Source organism: Pagrus major, chromosome 9 (assembly GCF_040436345.1).
Source record: "Pagrus major chromosome 9, Pma_NU_1.0".
NCBI lineage: Eukaryota > Metazoa > Chordata > Actinopteri > Spariformes > Sparidae > Pagrus > Pagrus major.
Genome location: NC_133223.1, coordinates 12,547,274 through 12,566,108, shown reverse-complemented (window position 1 = coordinate 12,566,108; position 18,835 = coordinate 12,547,274). Strand labels below are relative to the sequence as shown.

The following is an 18,835-nucleotide window of genomic DNA, read 5'->3' as shown; positions in this document are numbered from 1 at the left end:
TGGTGGTCAAAGGTCACCTTTTTCTGAAGGACTGGGAATGGTCTACGCTTTTGGCTGGTAGGCCCGTCTAACTGAATTCTGATTTGAGTCTTGACCTTTTAACAAATTGTGTAAATTACATCTTGCAAATCAGTCACTAAAAATATCTGACACACACAATAGGACCTTGAAACCATCATTAAGAATCCCTGTAAGCTTTGCTGGTTTGCCATGCAGCCAAGGCCACCTACCTTACCCAATTACAGCCCAAACAGCTGACACCATTTTCTTCGAGGGGGTCCGGCTACTGTACTTACTCAGAGCATGCCACTGTTGCTCATGCAGCAAATTATAAAGGACACTGCAAAGCACTGACAGCCTCTCAATTACAGTCTGCCAAGTCTATGACTACATAAGGCCAAAATGAGAGCCATGAAGCTTTTTCAAAAAGAACCATGATTCACTGTTTACCGATTGGCCGTTTGGTGACAACAGGCAGTGTGGGTCCAGTGGTCGACACAGATTCCTGTCTAGTAGTTGTGGTTGGAGCTGAGAAATATAGTGTGCGTTAGTAGACCTGGAAGAAAAGTTATTACTGTACGTCCTGTAGAATGTACAAAAAACTGGTGTGTGTGCAGTAAACACTGAACTAAGATGTGCAGGGCAGTGATAGAGATGTCAGGTCAAATGGTCAGATGTGAGGTCAAGACTTCTTTCTGACCTCTGATCTCAGTTTAAGGTCAGAAAAGTCATTACCAAGAGTTGTCTTTGGAGCTATGTTCCGGGAGGAGGACAGTCTGGTCCTGTTATGGTGAACTGACAAGGACAAAGGAGGAGAGATTTAAGTCAAGGAGTTACACATAATATGTCTTCATAGTCCTGAAAAAAAAGAGTTATGTGAAAGAATCATGTTCATAAAGATTAAAAAAAGATTTAATGCACTTAACATGAGATGGAAAAACTGTTATTGAATAAGTTCTGACATAGCGAAAATTTTACTGATTTTTAAAATTACTTTTCAGCTGTCTGTTCCAAGAGAAAACAACGACGAGGAGAAGAAGAAGAAGAAGAAGAGGAAGAGGAAGAGCCAGATATTTCCATTACACATGAAAACATAGTTGTGAATAGCAATAGGTACATGTAGACTGATGAGACCCAATTATTGATTGGTCTCATCCATGAAAATCCATCCTTTTCTTCTAGACACACGGCTGCTCTCTGTAGTGCAGGACAGGTAGCGTTCAGAGGATTTTATCTAGCTTTTTTGCTAAAAAGACACTGATGAGAACAGTGAGAGTAGATCAAAACAGTTAAGTTCCCAGATAGCAAAAATTGTTGTGGCCCAGATATGGTCCACACCAGACACGTTCATTCAGCCCACATACCGCGTGGAATGAAGGCACTTAGCCGCTCCACTCCTGTTTCCCAGATCTGGGCCAGTTCTGGTTTATTCCGTTCACTCCTGGCTCACGTGTCCATGGTATGGCCTGCCTGTGGCTCAGATCTGGCAAAGAGGAGTGGACCGCCCAAGCGCAATGACTCCACGAGTTATGTGGGATGGATGATTGTGTCTGATACAATTTATTTAGAAATGAAAACACAGAGCTGATTCTGGAAGCATATAGCTGAGGGGAACTGCAGAGTCGGTTGATTATTGGCTGTAGGTGCATCACTACAAATAACCCAAAATTGAGATATTGTCATCATGGACACAGGGCTTCAAAGCAGATTTCGTGAATATGGCATCTGCAATAAACCAGCTAAATGAAAGTTGTGAATGCAAATAAGAGAGACTGGATATGATGAGGTCCTGTCAGCAAAACGATAAATCAAATCTCTAGTTAAAATTCTTCCAGTGCAGAGTCTTAAAGCAGGGGTCAGCGAGAAGGGCTGAAACAGACATTTCTGAAGAGCAATAAATCAGAATATGTTATAAAAATTCTGATGCCGTATTAAAAAGGGTTCAGTGGGTTTGACCAAAAGCAGCAGGTTTCTATTGGCTTACCATGGCGAGGAGGAAAGGGGAAGGAGTGTGGACCTGGTGGTAAAGGTTTCTAAAGAGTGAGAAAACAAAAAGAGAAGGGGGAGAATTAGTCTTTGTAATGATCACAAGTCAAGGTATTGGCATTTGACCTCAGTGCCACCTCTTTCTCTGTGTTTCATAACGTTCTGATCTATGTCGAATCGGTTAAGTCCCTGGTGAGAAGCTTGTTATTCGAAGTTTCCCTCTGGAAGGGCAAGTGTTGTGGCTGATTCTCAACAGCTGTGATGTTTTACAAGTACGGCGCCAGGAGCACGTGACACATAAGCCTTTCATTCTCCTAAATCAGTGCCACCTTTCTCCTCTCGACTCATTTCCACACCGTTATCCTTCGTCTTCTATCCTCCCCTCTCATCTCCTTTTTTCCCCCTTCTCTTTTGTTCCACTCCAGAAGTTAGCTAGCTACAGACTGCTCTCTTGGCTTGGCCGGTCCTGGCTGCACTGGTGCTGTTTCCATTCGGCTGTTGGATGGAAAATTAATGAGGCAAACAACCCTGAGAATAGCATAAGCTCACTAGAGTGCACAACATGGACTCTAAAGCACATTCTCTTGTCAAGTATACACTCTGTTCCCAAAAATGTCTTTTTTGAGGACAGAAAGTGAACCTGTGCACTCTCAGTACTCTCACTAGTTTGTGACACTTACTTCATTTAGCATATTCAACAACTATTGTATCAACATATTAACACAATAAGACTCTTATTGCAAGCAACAACTAAGAAAATTAAGAAATAAGATATTGAAAAGTGTGTCTAATACATACCACAGGGCTGTGGGGGCGTTTAAGGATCTTCCTGATGGTCTTCTCTAGAAACATGACACAAGATACAAATCAGTGCAGAAATCAGCACAGTGGAACTAATAGAAAGTGGGGGGAGCTAAATCAAACCACATTACAAACATGCTTTGCTCAAGATGCATTCCATCCTAGAAGATTGAATGAGATAGTTCCTCAGACATGGCTTAATTCAAGTTAACCACAGGGTGGTTTTGATTTACTAACGCTGGTTAGTTACATCAGTGTGGGAAGGCTCATGTGATACAATATTTACATGTGATGTCATCACAGTCACTCAAATACACAGTTAAGCCTATTAGACTGACAAATTCTGCTTTAAAAGAGGACCTTCCTGCGGTTGCTCAAATAGCAGCATAACCCCCCCCCCCAACTAAATGCCAAATTAAAGGGGAAATATTTAAACATTTAGAAATATACTAAAACTATTAACAGAATGTGATGGGTTCTTCTTCTGTGGAGCTACATGTTTAAACATATTTGTGTCATTAAAGTCAATTTCTGGCCACATGTTTACGTCCACACACTACTAACATTGCATGGATCTTTGTTGATTCTGATCGAAATTACTCTGTTAAGAAGGTACAAGGTACTCTGTTGTATTTGTGTAACAGCCATAGTGAGAGAGTCGTTTTAGCTGGGGTGAGAGGGATTATATCATGTGACAACCTGACATCAAACATACCCTCTATGCCCCCTGAGCTGATGTTGTGAATGACCGGCTTGCTCCACTCTCCAGTGCCATCCTTAGAGCTGGGCTGGACACCAAACTCATAGACGGTGTTGGGCTTCAGGTTGTCAATGACTGTGTCACTGGTTGGGCAGGTGTGGTAGTTCCACTTCCTGTTCCTCTCACGATAACGCACTGTGTAGTGTCTGAGCCAAAGACAGAGAAAAACAAATATGAAGATAAACAGTAAGTCCTACGTCTATGAAGAAACTCGGACATCCAGGTGATAGAATATCACATTTTGTCATTCATCATGGCTTCATAATTTCTGAGATCCCACTGAAACCTTTGAAGGGACAATCGCACTTAAATGTCACCTTCAGTGTTGCATAGTTCTTTCAGTAATGCTGCCAATTTTCAACAACTGCATGATCAGGGGTTTGATCTTAGAAAAGGCCATCTCAAATTGCTGCTCCTGTGAAGCTGAACACTATGTAATCCCACACGAACTGCACCATCAGGATACATTGCTGTGATGCTGTGAAAGAGATGTAGGCCCACTAGTCTTCCCACAGGGGCAGATGCATGCTTCTGTCCCTTTATTCAGAAGATACACACCAAACTAATATTAGACATAAAACCATGAAGATTTTTTCCAAAAGGCAGAGCAGAAGTTTTTCATCAAATGCTTCCAGAATGGTTTTTCAGAGAAGGAAAACTGTGTCACATACGTTGCGTGGGTGGACTGCTCTCCTAAACACCTGGCTGTCCTGGATCCACCGCTCAGTAACCTGAGAGACTTCAGGGATTAATTTACTTTTTGTGCAGTTATACCAGATACAGTGTGTGTGTGTGTGTGTGTGTGTGTGTGTGTATGAGAGAGTGAGTGATGTATCCTTGCACCATCTGTTCTTATGCTTACCAAAACTACAATACAGCCAGCGTACATGAAATGAAAAGGCTGGAAATGGAATTATATTTCTCAGTACACCTGTGCATCTGTAGCAGCCATCTTACTGTCTTTGCTCCATGGTGTTTAGTAAATGTTCAAACCAAACTTATTAGACATACTTTCAAAGTGAGCCTACTATACCATCACCACTATCACTGACGGAATCATAAGCTAACGAGCTACTAACCTTATGTACAGTGCTTGTTTTAGCTCATTTGGTATTTTACTAATAAATGTGACAGCTTGGCTGCCAACAGACTGAAGGTGTTCTGAAAACAATTAGAAGTTACGAAATGCAGATTGCCACGCTGGTTTTGCAGTTTATCGACATGGTTAAAAGGTGTTCAGGTCAGGACAAAGCCTATGGAAGCAATTAATGTACTGTACTTTAAAGAGTTCTGATTTCCAACACAAATAAATGTCCACAAATCCCTTTCTGAATCATAGACAGAAGACACTCCCAGATCTTGTCTGAGAATCATCATGTTTTTAAGTTTTTTTCAGTTTCAAAGTAACCCAGTGATAGCTGTCTGTACATCCATGGATTCATTGCAAACAGGAGGTACTAATAACTGATTCAGCATACTTGTAATGATGGCAATGTGCAAGAATGTTTACAAAAAGAAGCTAAAAGAAATGGGGATCAAGTTGTAGCTCACAGCTAACTAACTGATTGACTACTTCTTAAGGGAATTTATTGAGGTAAATTCTCGTGCCAAGTTCTAGTCAACTTTTACAGAGGAGCAACAGACTGGAAACATCACAAACTGGCATGGTTCCTGCACGACCCAGGACAGGAAGGCTCTACAGCAGGTGATTAAAACCACCCAGAACATCATTTGTACCCATCTACAGAGCATCAATGACAGCAGTAAAGTGAGGTGTCTGCACAGAACCCAAAGGATACTAAAAGACAACACCCACCACAGCCACAGTCTGTTCACCCTGCTGCCATCTGGCAAAAGATACAGAAGTATCCGCTTCCGTACCACCAACTTGTACAACCCTGTATCTTAGAATAACAAATCAGTTAAACTAGAGCCTCGTGTGTAAGTGTGTAAGCTCACCCATCCTCAAGACAGTCATTCATGACGTTGCCTTCATAGGGGGTTTTCAGCAGAGTCCCCCAGGACAGAAGGACTGAAGTGGGCGTTACCGACCCGATGACCACGTGCAACGGCTTCTGCAGTTCCACTTTACCTGAGAACAAATTAACACTTTACTTTTACCTCCATGTCCACCTCAACACCTAACTGCTCATGTTTCATGTCTGAATGCCACTTTAACCATCATCACCTTGATGATGATTTTCACCATAGATATTACGGAAGCTTTACCTGTGCACTGTTTTTTCACCTCATTGGTTGGAATGGGCTGGACGGCGATTAGGTACTTCGGCTCAGCATCTTGACACAGAAGAATAAAACAGGAAGTTATACGCATCAATACATTTTTAACTTGGCAGACACACGTATCAGCAGCCTCTCTTACCAATCTCAGTCTCATATGGCTGTCCGTTCTCAGGAAGCTGAATGAACTGTTTGGAGAACATGCTGCTGCCGTAGCCCAGGATGTAGCCCTCGAGCTTGGTTTCAGCATTGGGAAGCAGAAACTTCATTACGATGGTGTCTCCTGTGGCATTGATGCGGACTTTCATGTTCTGACGTCTCACTGGGGAGGCAGGAGAGGACGCCGTTAAACATTCAAGTAGCTGTTTTATGTTAGTCTTGTTGATTTTGAGAATATCACCACATTCATGACATACAGTAGTAAGGTGCAAGAAGGACAAGGAAGAAGGTTCTGCACACTTCAGTCCAATGCAAGTATTTAACGATAAAACTTCAGTCGTTATAGGAGCCCCCGAGCCTCTAATGGTATCAAATAGAGCACACATGAATGTCCATGGGAAATGCAGTTTCAGTTTCTTAAAGATCACAACAATCAAAAAAATCAGAAGTAAAAAGAAGAATATTGTTCAGAAATATGGTAAGTTCAGTACCTATGAGTCTCAAACAGGCCTTTTTTTTCTTCTTCCTTCCATTTTAGTCTTTTTTTTGTAAAAGCGGAGTGAAAGCTTGTGAGGCAGAGTTCACAGAGTTAAATAAATGCTTTTTATTTTAACAACGTGCAATTCCCGGATTCAACACTTCTGTTCTCCATCACTTCACAGGAACACTCAAGGAGTACAGTACATGCAGTCAAAGCACAAACACTGCTGAGTTTTACTGAAAACTATTAGAGTTGATTTTATTAAGCGGGCACAAAGCTATAGGAGAAATACCTAATAACATTTTTATTGCGTGCTTTCTAACTGAATAAGAACATTATTTTAACAGGGAGTATTAAATATTAACCAAATGCCATTTACAAGCATCATAAACTGATGCTGAAGCTTCTCTTTAAGTGGGTTCAAGTTATGTGTATGTGCTCAAAATGGGCTTCTGAAATACATACACTGTTATTGTAAAATCGAAATCTGTGAAGAGGCCTCATTAAACCTTAAGGTCAGCAAGGCAATGTCGAGTTTGACAGGGAAATGGTACACAGAAAATACTTCTCGTCTCTCTTTCCCACACACACAAACACACACAGGTTGACGTCAGTTTACAAGAAACTGCACGTTTTCTGCCAGAGCTGACTTCAACAGAATGCTGTCCCAATCAGCAGAGCTTTGGGACAAATATGAGGACATTCATCGGAGAAATGGTCGTAATAAACAAGAGCCAACAGTGGTCACAGATGAGCTGGTTTTTACTGGTCGAAACAGCCATCAAAAATAGACCTGGTCTGAGGTCAGAGATTGCTGAGCCACTTGTTAATATACTATTGGCAAAAACAAGTTTTTGAGTATTTATATTTGTATCAGTGGTTTAGCAGACTTAATAATATTGCCTTTTGTATGTTTTAATCTAATGTAAATCACTTTTAAACTTGCCATGACTTGCCCTGCCTAGTATATATGCTGAATCTGATATCATGCCATGCCGTGTAATAGACCCACCAGTCCACTGTGTCGCTGTCATGGTTGTCCTCACCTATAGAGTGGTGTAGTATTGTAGTCCTACAACCCAAAAATCGGTTTGCATTTTTCCAAATCCGGTTTAGTTACAATCTATTCTAACTCTAACTTTACAACTTGTAGGTTGATCGGTTTATAGAAAACATCTAAAGTAATTGTTTAGTAAGACAATTAGTGTTGTGACGTTTAAGTCATCTAGTCTGTTTATAGCCTAACACTAGCTTTTTACTTCTAGTGATTTAATTTATGCTTCAAAAATCACAAAAGTGGTGTTGATATGTGAAGATTATCTGGCGTGTAAGTATCAGAAACTTGTGTTTGCCACAGAGCTTGTTTTCAGCGATATTCCAAAATCCAATGGAAAAATTCAATTGGCTTGTTGTCAAGGGAACCAGGGTGATATTAACTTCCAGGTTAGCCTACAAAAATACGTCATTGCTACAGCACTCTATTTGGAAAACAATACAGTATCATTCTGTGGTCAAGTTAGCAATAACGAACATGAAACTTCCGGTTAAATTTCAAAATAAAGGCACCAAAAGTACTTGGTTAGGTTTAAGATAAGATTATGGTTTTGTTTAAACAAACTAAAACTAAAACAGTCAACACTGGCTGGTCACCTGGGTGAAAGCATGTGATAGACTTGACAATCCACCAGAGGTCAGTATGTGAGAGTAATAGTTTGGTTTGCCTCCGTGCAAAAAGGCGTGTGTGAAGGTGCTGTACCAGTAGGGGGCGATACTGACCAAGTCCTGACCTGGTCATTAGGCAACAACCCTGGTTGCCTGGCTGAAAGTACCATGAATGAACCGCCCTACATCTTTCTGGCATTTTGAATTGCGGTCCTGCGATGTTCCCATCATTATCGCCCCCTGCTGGTATTGCACCTTCATACACGCATGTACTTTGAGATTGGGCTCAGATGCCATAAAAGCAGCGTTAAATGTCTGTAAATCACATAAGAAATAATCTGTGTTGGTAAAAGGGATGTATTAGTTGTGTGTTGGGACTGGAATAACCTTTGAATGTATTTAGCCATGGGACACACACACAAACACAGCATGTTAAGAAGATCAGGTTCTGCAGGGATGGGCAGGGAAATATGATCTTTATCATTATTGTTTGCCATTGAAGTGTTAAACTTTAGTTGTCACCTTCCAAACCACCTCAAACATTACTGTCTGTAATTACCGATAGCTTATATTAACATTTAACTTGTGAATAAAGCAAGTCTCAGTGCAGCTAAGGTAACCATAACTGCTGAACTGACAAGCAACTCAAGGACTGTGAGTTCAAAGAATCAATGAATTTGCTTATTTTTCTCTGCCATGTGGCCTTCACTACTTGCCAGGAAATGGGCATGTTAACAATTAGCCAGTTTGTAACAGGCAAGCTAGTAAACAAAACGCAGATGAGAGCAGCTGCGCCAGAAGTGTGACTTATGACTGACAGCTGGCCGGCGACCATGTAAAACAATAAATAAGCGCACCAGTGCAGCCCTGGATGATAGATGGTGAACAGTGGTGATAGAAAGATATACAGGTTTGTCAAATTTAGCCTGCTTTTATTAAATTGTGGTTCTGATTTTTATCATTTTGGCTGTTTTTGTTCAGTGATTCATGTTCTTCTTAAATCAAGTTAGAATGAATTAATTTGAGCAAATTCATGAATTCAGTTATATTCTTATCATTTTTATTTCACAGTGGAAATCAGAAATGAAATTATGGAGCTCAAACTTTAAACTCTCCTCGTCTACAAGTCCTAAAAAAATCGACCTTCTTCTTGGTTTACAGCTTGTATTATACTCTCTGAAGCTCATTGTCCTTGGCTCATATTTCAGCATTAAATGAAATAATGGAACTTTGCATGAGGAATCAAGCCGCCAGCTGCCAGACACCAAAACAGACACTGACAGTGAAAGAGGGGGAAGCCCTGGATTTGAAAAATACCCTCAGGCTTTTCCAGCTATGTGTTTCCTATCAAAACTGCTTTTGTTTTGATTCTCCCATCAATATTTCCGATAAAACACAAGTGAGATTGGCTCAGAGGGAAAGGGGTTCAGAATGTATGAAACATTAAGAAACTTCTGGCAGCGCATTTTAAACTCCAGTACAAGCAAACACTGGCTCAGTCCCACAGCAACCCGTCCAACACCCAGCCATTTGGCCCATACACCACTTAGGGACTGTAAAGACTTATCAGTATTTCCAGAGTAAAATGAATAAAGCTTAAGGAACGGATCCAGTCACAATCCTGAATCAGTCAACTACACTACAAAGTCAAAACTATTGACAATTTAGCTAGCCAGACAAAAAAGTGCTAAGCCACAAAGTCATGCTGGTGTGTGTTTGTGTCGACGAACTGTGGGGAAAATGATGATTGATTACTTGAATTTAAATTCCTCCTGAGCGCAGCTCTGCTGGTGACTCTGACCCTGTAAAACACATGAGATCGTTGAAGATATACAACCTCACAAAAGACATGTAACTTAAGTATAATTAAATCCATAATCTTACCCTAAAAAACTATGGATGGACCCACAAATTGGCACAAAATGACCACAAAGAGACAAAAAACAACCACAGAGACAAAAAACAGCTACAGAGACAAAAAACAGCTACAAAGAGAAATAAAATGGGATGCAAAAAGACTCACAAAACAAGAACTAAGGGACACGAAACTACCACAAAGTGACACAAAACAACTACAAAGAGAGACAAAATGACCACAAAGAGACAAAAAATGACCACAGACACACAAAATAACTACAAAGAGACACAAAGAGACCTCAAAGATATGTGACTGACCACAAAGAGACAAAAAACACTGTAAAATGTCCCTCTTTCGATGCGGGTGACAATCTAGATATAATATACAGTAAATCTCATCATAAAGACTGAACCCTTCAATGAAAAGATCATGGTTACCCCCCTTGTACACAGAACATAACCGATCCATCAACGAATACTGTACGAGTAAATCCATCATAGCTGGGGCTCAGCCAATAAACAAGTCGGTTAAGCAATAAACGGTGCCACATCACTCAATAAACATTTCACCATTATATTCATCCTGTTCTGGACTAATAGCCAGGGGGTGTAATCCTGCTGGCCTGAAAAGAAGAAACACCCTCTCACTGGAAATTCAATCTTGGCTCAGCGGAGCGTCTATCTTGGATCGTCGGCAGTGACGGATGATCCTCTGGGAAAAGGAGTAGGTTAATGGGGTTGTCAGCACAACATGCTCTCTCCACTTTCAACTGCAATGCAACACGGTATGTTTATGTATCACTGGTGTTAGGAAATACATATTAACACGTGCATCTTTACAGTTTTGGCACCAATAACAAACATCTAGATTTACTGTCTGACATAATCAAACCACAGATTTAAATCATTGGCAGCTCCCTTAGTCTCCACTGACTTTCCTCTGGGTTCAGATGAGGAGGAGGACTGTGTTATACACTGAGATCATCACAACACTTTTCCACTCATGCCGATGCGTGAACTAATGAACTATAAATATCTGAAGCAAAGCCCCAGAAGAAAACAAAACTTGGAACAGGGCTACACGGCTTGTTTTGTTATAAAGCCATGCAATGGAGAATAACTTTTCCGCTCTTTGTTGATATTAATGTGGTAAATATGGTGGATGGAAGCAGCACAGAATAATGAAGTCAGATTGCCTTGAGCGGCTGACCTCTTCACACCAAGATGCTCTACAGACTCCATGTATCACACTCCTTCGTCTCTATAGAATCAATTAAACTGACTGCAGGTGACACCTTTCCTGCCACACATAATATCCTGAGTTTGCGTGTGTGCATGGTGCCCTGAGTGACTTTATGCAGCTCTGGCGTACAGTATCCTAGCCTCTCGGGTTTCTGTCCTGGAATAGGAGAGGTGGAGAGAAGACTTGGCTTCCTGCACCGTGGAGACAGAGACAGATGTTTTATGGCCCCTTGGTGAAACAGTCACCTTCATTTAAGGCAATGAAGTGTGAAAATCTCTCAGACTCTCTGGGCCTGAAATAATTTAGCTGGTGAGATACGACAGCTGAACTGACCTGTGTTAGCTCTAATGGGAATATCCCCAGCCTGCAGACTGGGGTATGTCTGAATATCCAGTATAATTCAGCCTCTCTTGTCCAGTCATTCTCATAGGTGTACAAGAGGCCTCACCTCAACCGTGCCTGGGATTGCACTGTGGCCTCCACGCTGGTCCCTCCGCTCTCGCACTATATATCCCACCCTGTCAGATTCAACAGAGCAACAGCTGTTTTCTCTTCCCGTGTGGCGCTGCTCCATCCCATCTTTCCTCTCCTTCACTCAATCTCTGCTGTCCTATATGTGTCAGTGGCCATCTTTCCATCGACCTGATCCTCTCTCAACTTCCTGAAGTGCTTTGAATTCATCTGTCGTGTCCTTGAATCTCCTCTACTCTGGTCTTCGTCCTTATTTCCTCTCCTCCATGTTGCCATGCTTTACATGGCTCAACAGTAGTTTTCAGGCCAGTTATTGTCCTGAAGTGGGGAAGTTGAAAATACTCTTTGTATTACAAAGGACTACAGTCATTCAGATAAAGATCGTATCATTTACACTTATTCGACTTAGTCTAAATGATGAAAAACACATGTAAATGGGAATTAAGTAAAGACTACTGACAGTGCTTATCCGTCAACTCTGACACCTGTGTATTATGCTATAATATCCACGGCACAAGAAAGCAAACACCTCATTGCATAACATGTTTCATTCTGAAACCAGGGGCTTGATCCAAGAAGAACACAGATACAGACGTTTTACTCTCCGTCCAAAGCAAAAACAGACACACGGCCCCTTTCATCTAGCTCCCAGAGCTGCACATTGAGATTTGTCTGCAAGCCAAGATTAGCCCGCCAGTTACGCACTGGAAGCAGCCTTTTCCACTGTGCTCACCTCTTCATACCGACTCCAGTCTGCTCACCTCGAATCACTTTTACTACCATCAAAGTCTTTAAAGGCTGCACAAGTTTAGTGAGTGTGTGTGTGTGTGTGTGTGTGTGTGTGTGTGTGTGTGTGTATGCGTGTGTGTGTGTGTGTGTGTGTGTGTGTGTGTGTGTGTGTGTGTGTGTGTGTGTGTGTGTACCGACACAGCAGTGAGATAATGAGAATATGGAATATGGAAAATGTTTGTGGAAAATCTTCTCCTTTCCAAGAATGTCGTGACAATCCTAATCAGACAGAAGGGGCTCAATATACTCTAATCTGCTTATTAAAGTTAGTCTGTTTTATGCTTTCCTGGTTTATGGCATGTTGGAAAAGAAAACTCTACATGTGCTGGTGAGGGGTATGGGAACTGACACTGCTTATCTTCAAACTGTTGACAAAAGCCTCCACATAGTGATTTTGTGTGTTAATATTTATACAGCACAAAGATGCTGTGATTACTTCCACGTTGCTGTTGATATTTTGGAAACATTTTGGACACATGTGCTTTGCACTTGCCAGTAATGATACGTCTACTGCACCGTCTGTGTTGAAGTTTTAAGACTCTCCTCATCTGGTTGGATAAAATCTGTTAATGAGAGCTGTAATAGGTTTAAAACATGAAGCAATGAAACAAATCTTTTGCCTGAGGCAATTAATTAAAATAAATAGCCAGCTTATAAACTCATCAGATCTTCTGCTGGGTGGGCACAGTTCCAGGAAGGCCATCCCATCAGGTTGTCTAACCCCTGACCCCCAACCTGGAAACACTTTCATTAAAACCTGGGAGCAGTAACTGGCCTGTTTCACTGTGTCTGCTCACCTCATTTCAGGGAAATGTGGATAAACCGCAGGGATCGTAAAAACAGTGCTTTCTAATCAAGTCAGTTTGAAAGCCAGACAGGTGGCTCCATGTAGGAAAGCTGATTTTTCTTCTAGATTTGGGGTTCAACAGCATTTCACAGGATCAGAAGTCATCAACAAAAGTATTTATTGAATATGAAACCTTTCAAATCCCCCTATTTATTTAGGTGCCTTGTGCAGGTGGACACAATCTATCTGTGCTTATAATGAACATTCAACAACTGTGAGTCACAACACACAGTATAAAAATAACACTTTATAATAACTATCATTAATAAATGGTGCATTTATAGTTAATACAACAGTAGTTGATAGTAATTTCACTGTTAACAAACAATGAAATACTTTATAACCCATTTATTAAGCAGCTGTTTATTGTACAGTTGCAATTGATGTTTATTATACTTTGTAAATAGTTAATAAACTGTAGTTCATCTATAAACATTTAAATGGATGGGCATTATAAAGTTGTAACTGATGTTTAAAAATCTTATCAATTGCTCAATAAATGGTTTATAAAGCATTTCATTGTTTGTTAACAGTGAAATAACTATTAATTACAGTTTAATTAACTATACATTTACCATGTATTAATGATGGTAATGATAAAGTATTACCAAATAACATTTTTTTAGAACTATAATTCAATGATTGACATTCAAAGAATAAATTAGGGTTAATTTTGCAGTTTGCAGCTGGAAAAATAGCAAATGTGGCACAGTGCTCGTAAAAACAAAACTTGAAACGGGACTCCCCAGTTTCACCATGCAGGAGACATGCGTACAACAATAATAGGACACAGCTTGCTTTGAGTTTTTTGGACACAGAAAACAAGCTTTTGAGGAACATGTGGAGCTACATTAAAGCCAAAAGTGTTGATCAGGCTTGAATCTAATAATAATGGTATTTTTAGCAGATACGAATATAAAAAAGAGAAGGAAGGATTTCTGAGGAAAACAACTTGATGCCTTTACTTATCTGAATATTTCAGTATATGTGTGCATTTGCAGATTCCTGCACATCAGAACTCTTTCTTTCTCAGTCCCCTTTGTAACGTTACAAAGGACATATGTCAAGTGGTATCACCATCACCTAACATACTTTGCAGTTATAGGTTGTCTCAATATGGTTACAACACTCGTTGTCTTGTCATTTATCCTTGAAACAAATATCCATCTTACTAACTATGACATATTTCCTTTCCAAGCGTATCCCAGCATGCATTTGGCAGAAAGCAGAGAAAGACTACGGAAAAGCCATCAGTGCAAGACAAGGCAATCACACTGATGTTCACTTTCACTTATATGGATATTAGACTGTTGGAGGACACCCACAAGCAGAGAAGACCATGATGACCAAACACAGGTCCACCCAATGACTGCATCACTTCACAGGTAGTTAATAGTGTCTCCTGATGCGGACGTCTCAGAAACACTGATGCAAGTATCACCTACCTCTGCTCCTGCGGGGAGTTGATGGGCCGGAGAGAGCTATCCCAGACATGAAGACCATGAGGAGAAGTACCAGAAATCTGTGTGAGTGTTGCTGCATCCCCATCATCATCACCATCTGTGCTGACGAGTCTCAGGTGTAACAAGCTGCTGTGATCTGAATAACCTAAGTTCAGCTCAGAGATCTCACAGCAGAAGCAGGAGGCCGTCACTCAGCGTCACTTCGTTGATAAATCTTTGGCAACAGACTGTGTGTGCTGCAGCTGCAGGAGTCAGGCTGGAGGTTTGTGGAGTGGCTGGACTACTTCTCTGAGCTGGTGGCTTTCAGGACTAGTGCAGCTCACTGGACTGGACTTGTGGGTGCAGCAGGCTGCTCCTGCACCATCTATACCTCTATGATGGAGGGAGGGGACAGACAGAGCCAGGCACACCCACTGCCATTACCCTCCCTCATCTCTCCTGTTCTGCCTCTCTCCCTCTCTCTCCATCTCACACTTTTTCTCTGGAAAAGGAGTGAAAGTTTTCTGCAAGCTTCCCGCCCTCTCCTCTTTTTTCTGTTCTCCTTTTTTCTCTGCTTAGTCTGGTGTGTCCCCACTAATCCTACTTTCCATCTGCAGAGGCCTTTTGACACTTTTTGCTGTTCTTATTCTCTCCTTCATTTACTTAACTTATCTCACACTATACACATATGCACAGTATGTTTATTTGCACTCTAGGATCCTGGCATTGCTATTCTGGATGTGACATTTAGATGAAATTTGAGAAATCTGGTTATTTATATCCATGTATACATGATTTGAGTATGACATTTCTAGTTATATTTGCACCAACCCTATGAACCAAATGAAGAGAGCATTAATTAAGTGTGCTACACACCCAACCACCACCACCTCCACACGCTTAATTTCTGTCTGGCTTCATGAACTTTCTGTATTGGCACTGAATGTTGACATTGGACAAATGTCAGGAAGTGCAGAATTATTAATTATGGGTGTTACTGCTAAGAAACACTCAGCTGCTGCCACCCAATTACTCTGTCAACAGTTGAGGTTTTCACTTTTCACTTTTGCTTTATTGGTATGACAAACTTTCACTTTCATTCCAGCAAAGATCAGTAAATCAACATTATCATCGCATTTTTTACCTCAAGGCAGGGACACATCTGCACACATGGTAGACAGAGACAGGGAACATGAATACGTTGTTTACAAACACATTATGCCTGTGTATCCTGGAGAAATCCAGCTAGTATATTCATGTAAATCAAAACCAGTGGATAGTCAAGTTAAGTTTATTTATACAGCACACAATCACAACTTTGCCTCAAAGGGATTTACAGTTTGTATAATATGTGACACACATATTAACAAAAGGACATTTAATGGGAAAACAAGGGTGAAATGTCAGGCAGAGCAACGGAGGGATCCCTCTTCTTGAGCTGTACTCATACTATATGTACCATACTATAAATATCTGGTACCACCACAGACTTCATACTCATACAGACACACAAGAGACAAGATTCAAGGATACCGTTCATACAGAGGGAAACAAGGGATGCTGAGAGAAGATAAGGCAGTTTAGTGCAGACACCACACAATGTGATAAGTAATAAAGATGTACTAAAGTGATGAAGCCTTGTCCAGTTTTCTGAAACCATGATTCAGTGTTTAAACAACACAGACCCTGGGATACTCCTGAAATAGTGTCACACCTGTAAACACACACACTGTATTAGTGTGTGCATGTATACGGGTTTCATATTTTGTAATCTGTGCTTGTTTCAATTGACTCTAATGTCTTTCCCTCTTTTAACACAGACACACACCAGCCAATCCTCCAACCTCCCCAAACCTAACCTCAATGTTTACTTGCAGTGTGATAGTTTTACATATAAATTAAGATCCATCACATTTAAGCCCTTGCAAAAAGAGTTCACACACTGCTGATTAAGTCTATCACCACCAGGTAGAGAGAGTAGAGAGAGCTCTTAAATCTTGTAGTGATGCATTTCACATCAAGAAACCAATATTGGTTTTCTGAAGCGACACCACAGGCCACAGGAAATACAAGCCTGGTGGAGCCCATAGTGTCATGAGCATGTCAACAATGTTGATGTTTGATTACTATCACTGCCAGAAGGGGGAGACAAAAGTTCCACAATGCAGGTTTAAGCCCGATTCCAAACATAAACCCAAAACTAGATAATAAGCCTAAAATAAGCTGTTAAATATGGGAGAAGCATCTTTTTGGTCCCCAGAATGAAGCCAAGTCCCTGCAACATGAGTAGACCTCCAGGTTCCCCACTATGCCATATAAACGTGAACGCTCACTTCAGTCAAGAACATTTGAAGGGTGATTGGAAGAGTCTTATAAGCTGTGTGTATCCAAGAAGTTTTGAGTTCACGGCGTACGGCTGCTGTTATATTCCATGGAAACAATGTGTCTCATCATCATATCTATAAATATATTTTCTGTCAATGATAAAAAACACATCACATGCACTCCAGACCAGCTAATAAAAACATGCTTTTTGCAACCATGTGTCGAACAGTCAGGCATAATTTTCTGCTGTTCTAACCGACACATGGAAGCAGCGTTGCATCATGGGTTTTCTTTGAAGTCTAACTCATAGTATATTATTGTTAACAGCCAATGAGTTCAGTTTTTGCGTTTGTTTGCGTGCAAAATTGTGTGTGTGTTTCGAGCCAGTTTAAGTCGTGGTCAGCCAGATATCTCAGCCAGAACTGGTCCTCAAGGACAACGAATGTGTGCTATGAGCGAGGCGCACACATGTCTGCTCACACGTGCATACAGTATGTGTGTGTGTGCTGTAGTCCAACATCTCCACCCTCCAATGCATTTGATTATAACCCACATGTCATCACACGAGACAGGAAATGATGTCGCACGCCAAGAGGAGGTGTGTCTTCGGAGGAAGTCCCTGAACAGATTGTTGCAGTGGAACCCCGGCCTCCATCCCGCCAGAACCCATTAAAACACAGATGAATCATAGACTGTACGCTGTAAAAATGACAAAAGTTTGGGGTGTAATCTGTTATGACCTAACCTGCTTTGCATTAGGATGACGGGAAACAAGCAGCAAAAACAAGAACATCCACATTAATTGCCCAATATTGTTTTTTAAAAAAAGATCTTCTCCTGAAAAACAAGCTACGTTCACTCAAGAATGGCAGTGAAGCAATTTTGAGGTGCTTTACTTGAATATTTTCATTTTAAGCTACTTTTATTCTTTTGCTCACAACATTTCAGAGGAATACATTGTTTGTTCTTCTCCACTACATTTATTCTACAGCTTTGGAGGCTAGTTACTTTTCAGATTTTACATATAATAAGCCTAAAAAATATGATGCATTGCTAAACAATAGACTAGTAGATCCCAACTCTTTTGGTGTATAACCCCTGCAGATGTCTGAGTTGTTAGCAGTTCCACCAGAGAGTGATTTCCCCTTTGGCCGCTCAGATGGTTTCATTTAAGTAACTGTTGGAAGCCCAAAGTCGTAAAATTAGCCAAAAATTTCTCCAGAAAGAAGAAAAAATAGTCCAAAAACTGAATACAGATCTTTGTAGGACAACTTTATTTATTTATTTTTATTTATTTATTTTTTTTGCTTTCCTCTCCCATTAATCATCTGAAGACCCCTTAAATTAATCTTGTGACCCTTTGGAAGGTCAAGCCACTAGATTGGGAAACACCAAACTAAGTCTGCCAGCCCTGGAGGAGAGAGTCGGGTGCAGAGCAAGACCTTGTAGGGGAATAAACAGCCGCAATCATATAGGATGCTGCTCAGAGAGTCAGAGGTGACTTTTGACTTTTGGGATTAAAAAGTGGATTTTTTTTCACTTCTGTTTATCAACCTGACTGCCACAGTGATCCACAGAGGCAATGATGTCATTTGCCTGTGCACTTGTCCACCAGAACAGACAAAATGGGTACCAGGAACACAGTCATAGAGTTGAAAACGGAACTCACGTGGTGACTATGAGCCCATGTGCACGAAAAGTGAAGTTAAAGTCATTAGTGTCTGGTGCTTCCCAGTGGTTTTTATCAGAAAAGAAACTGGTCAAGTTTCCA

General features: G+C 40.9%; 1 protein-coding gene across 1 annotated transcript in view; it reads right to left on the bottom strand.

Annotated features, from left to right (window-relative positions):
• abi3bpa (ABI family, member 3 (NESH) binding protein a) overlaps positions 1-14,910 on the bottom strand; it is a 33,048-nt gene extending 18,138 nt beyond the window's left edge. Inside the window, exons 1-8 of the mRNA XM_073473911.1 lie at positions 14,743-14,910; positions 5,931-6,110; positions 5,777-5,845; positions 5,507-5,639; positions 3,503-3,693; positions 2,785-2,828; positions 1,985-2,033; positions 736-795 (exon numbers count right to left, since the gene is read on the bottom strand). Coding sequence (XP_073330012.1) covers positions 736-795; positions 1,985-2,033; positions 2,785-2,828; positions 3,503-3,693; positions 5,507-5,639; positions 5,777-5,845; positions 5,931-6,110; positions 14,743-14,857 — 841 coding nt within the window. The 5' untranslated portion in view covers positions 14,858-14,910. The remainder of the gene's footprint in view (positions 1-735; positions 796-1,984; positions 2,034-2,784; positions 2,829-3,502; positions 3,694-5,506; positions 5,640-5,776; positions 5,846-5,930; positions 6,111-14,742) is intronic.
• Between the last annotated feature and the right edge of the window lie 3,925 nt (positions 14,911-18,835).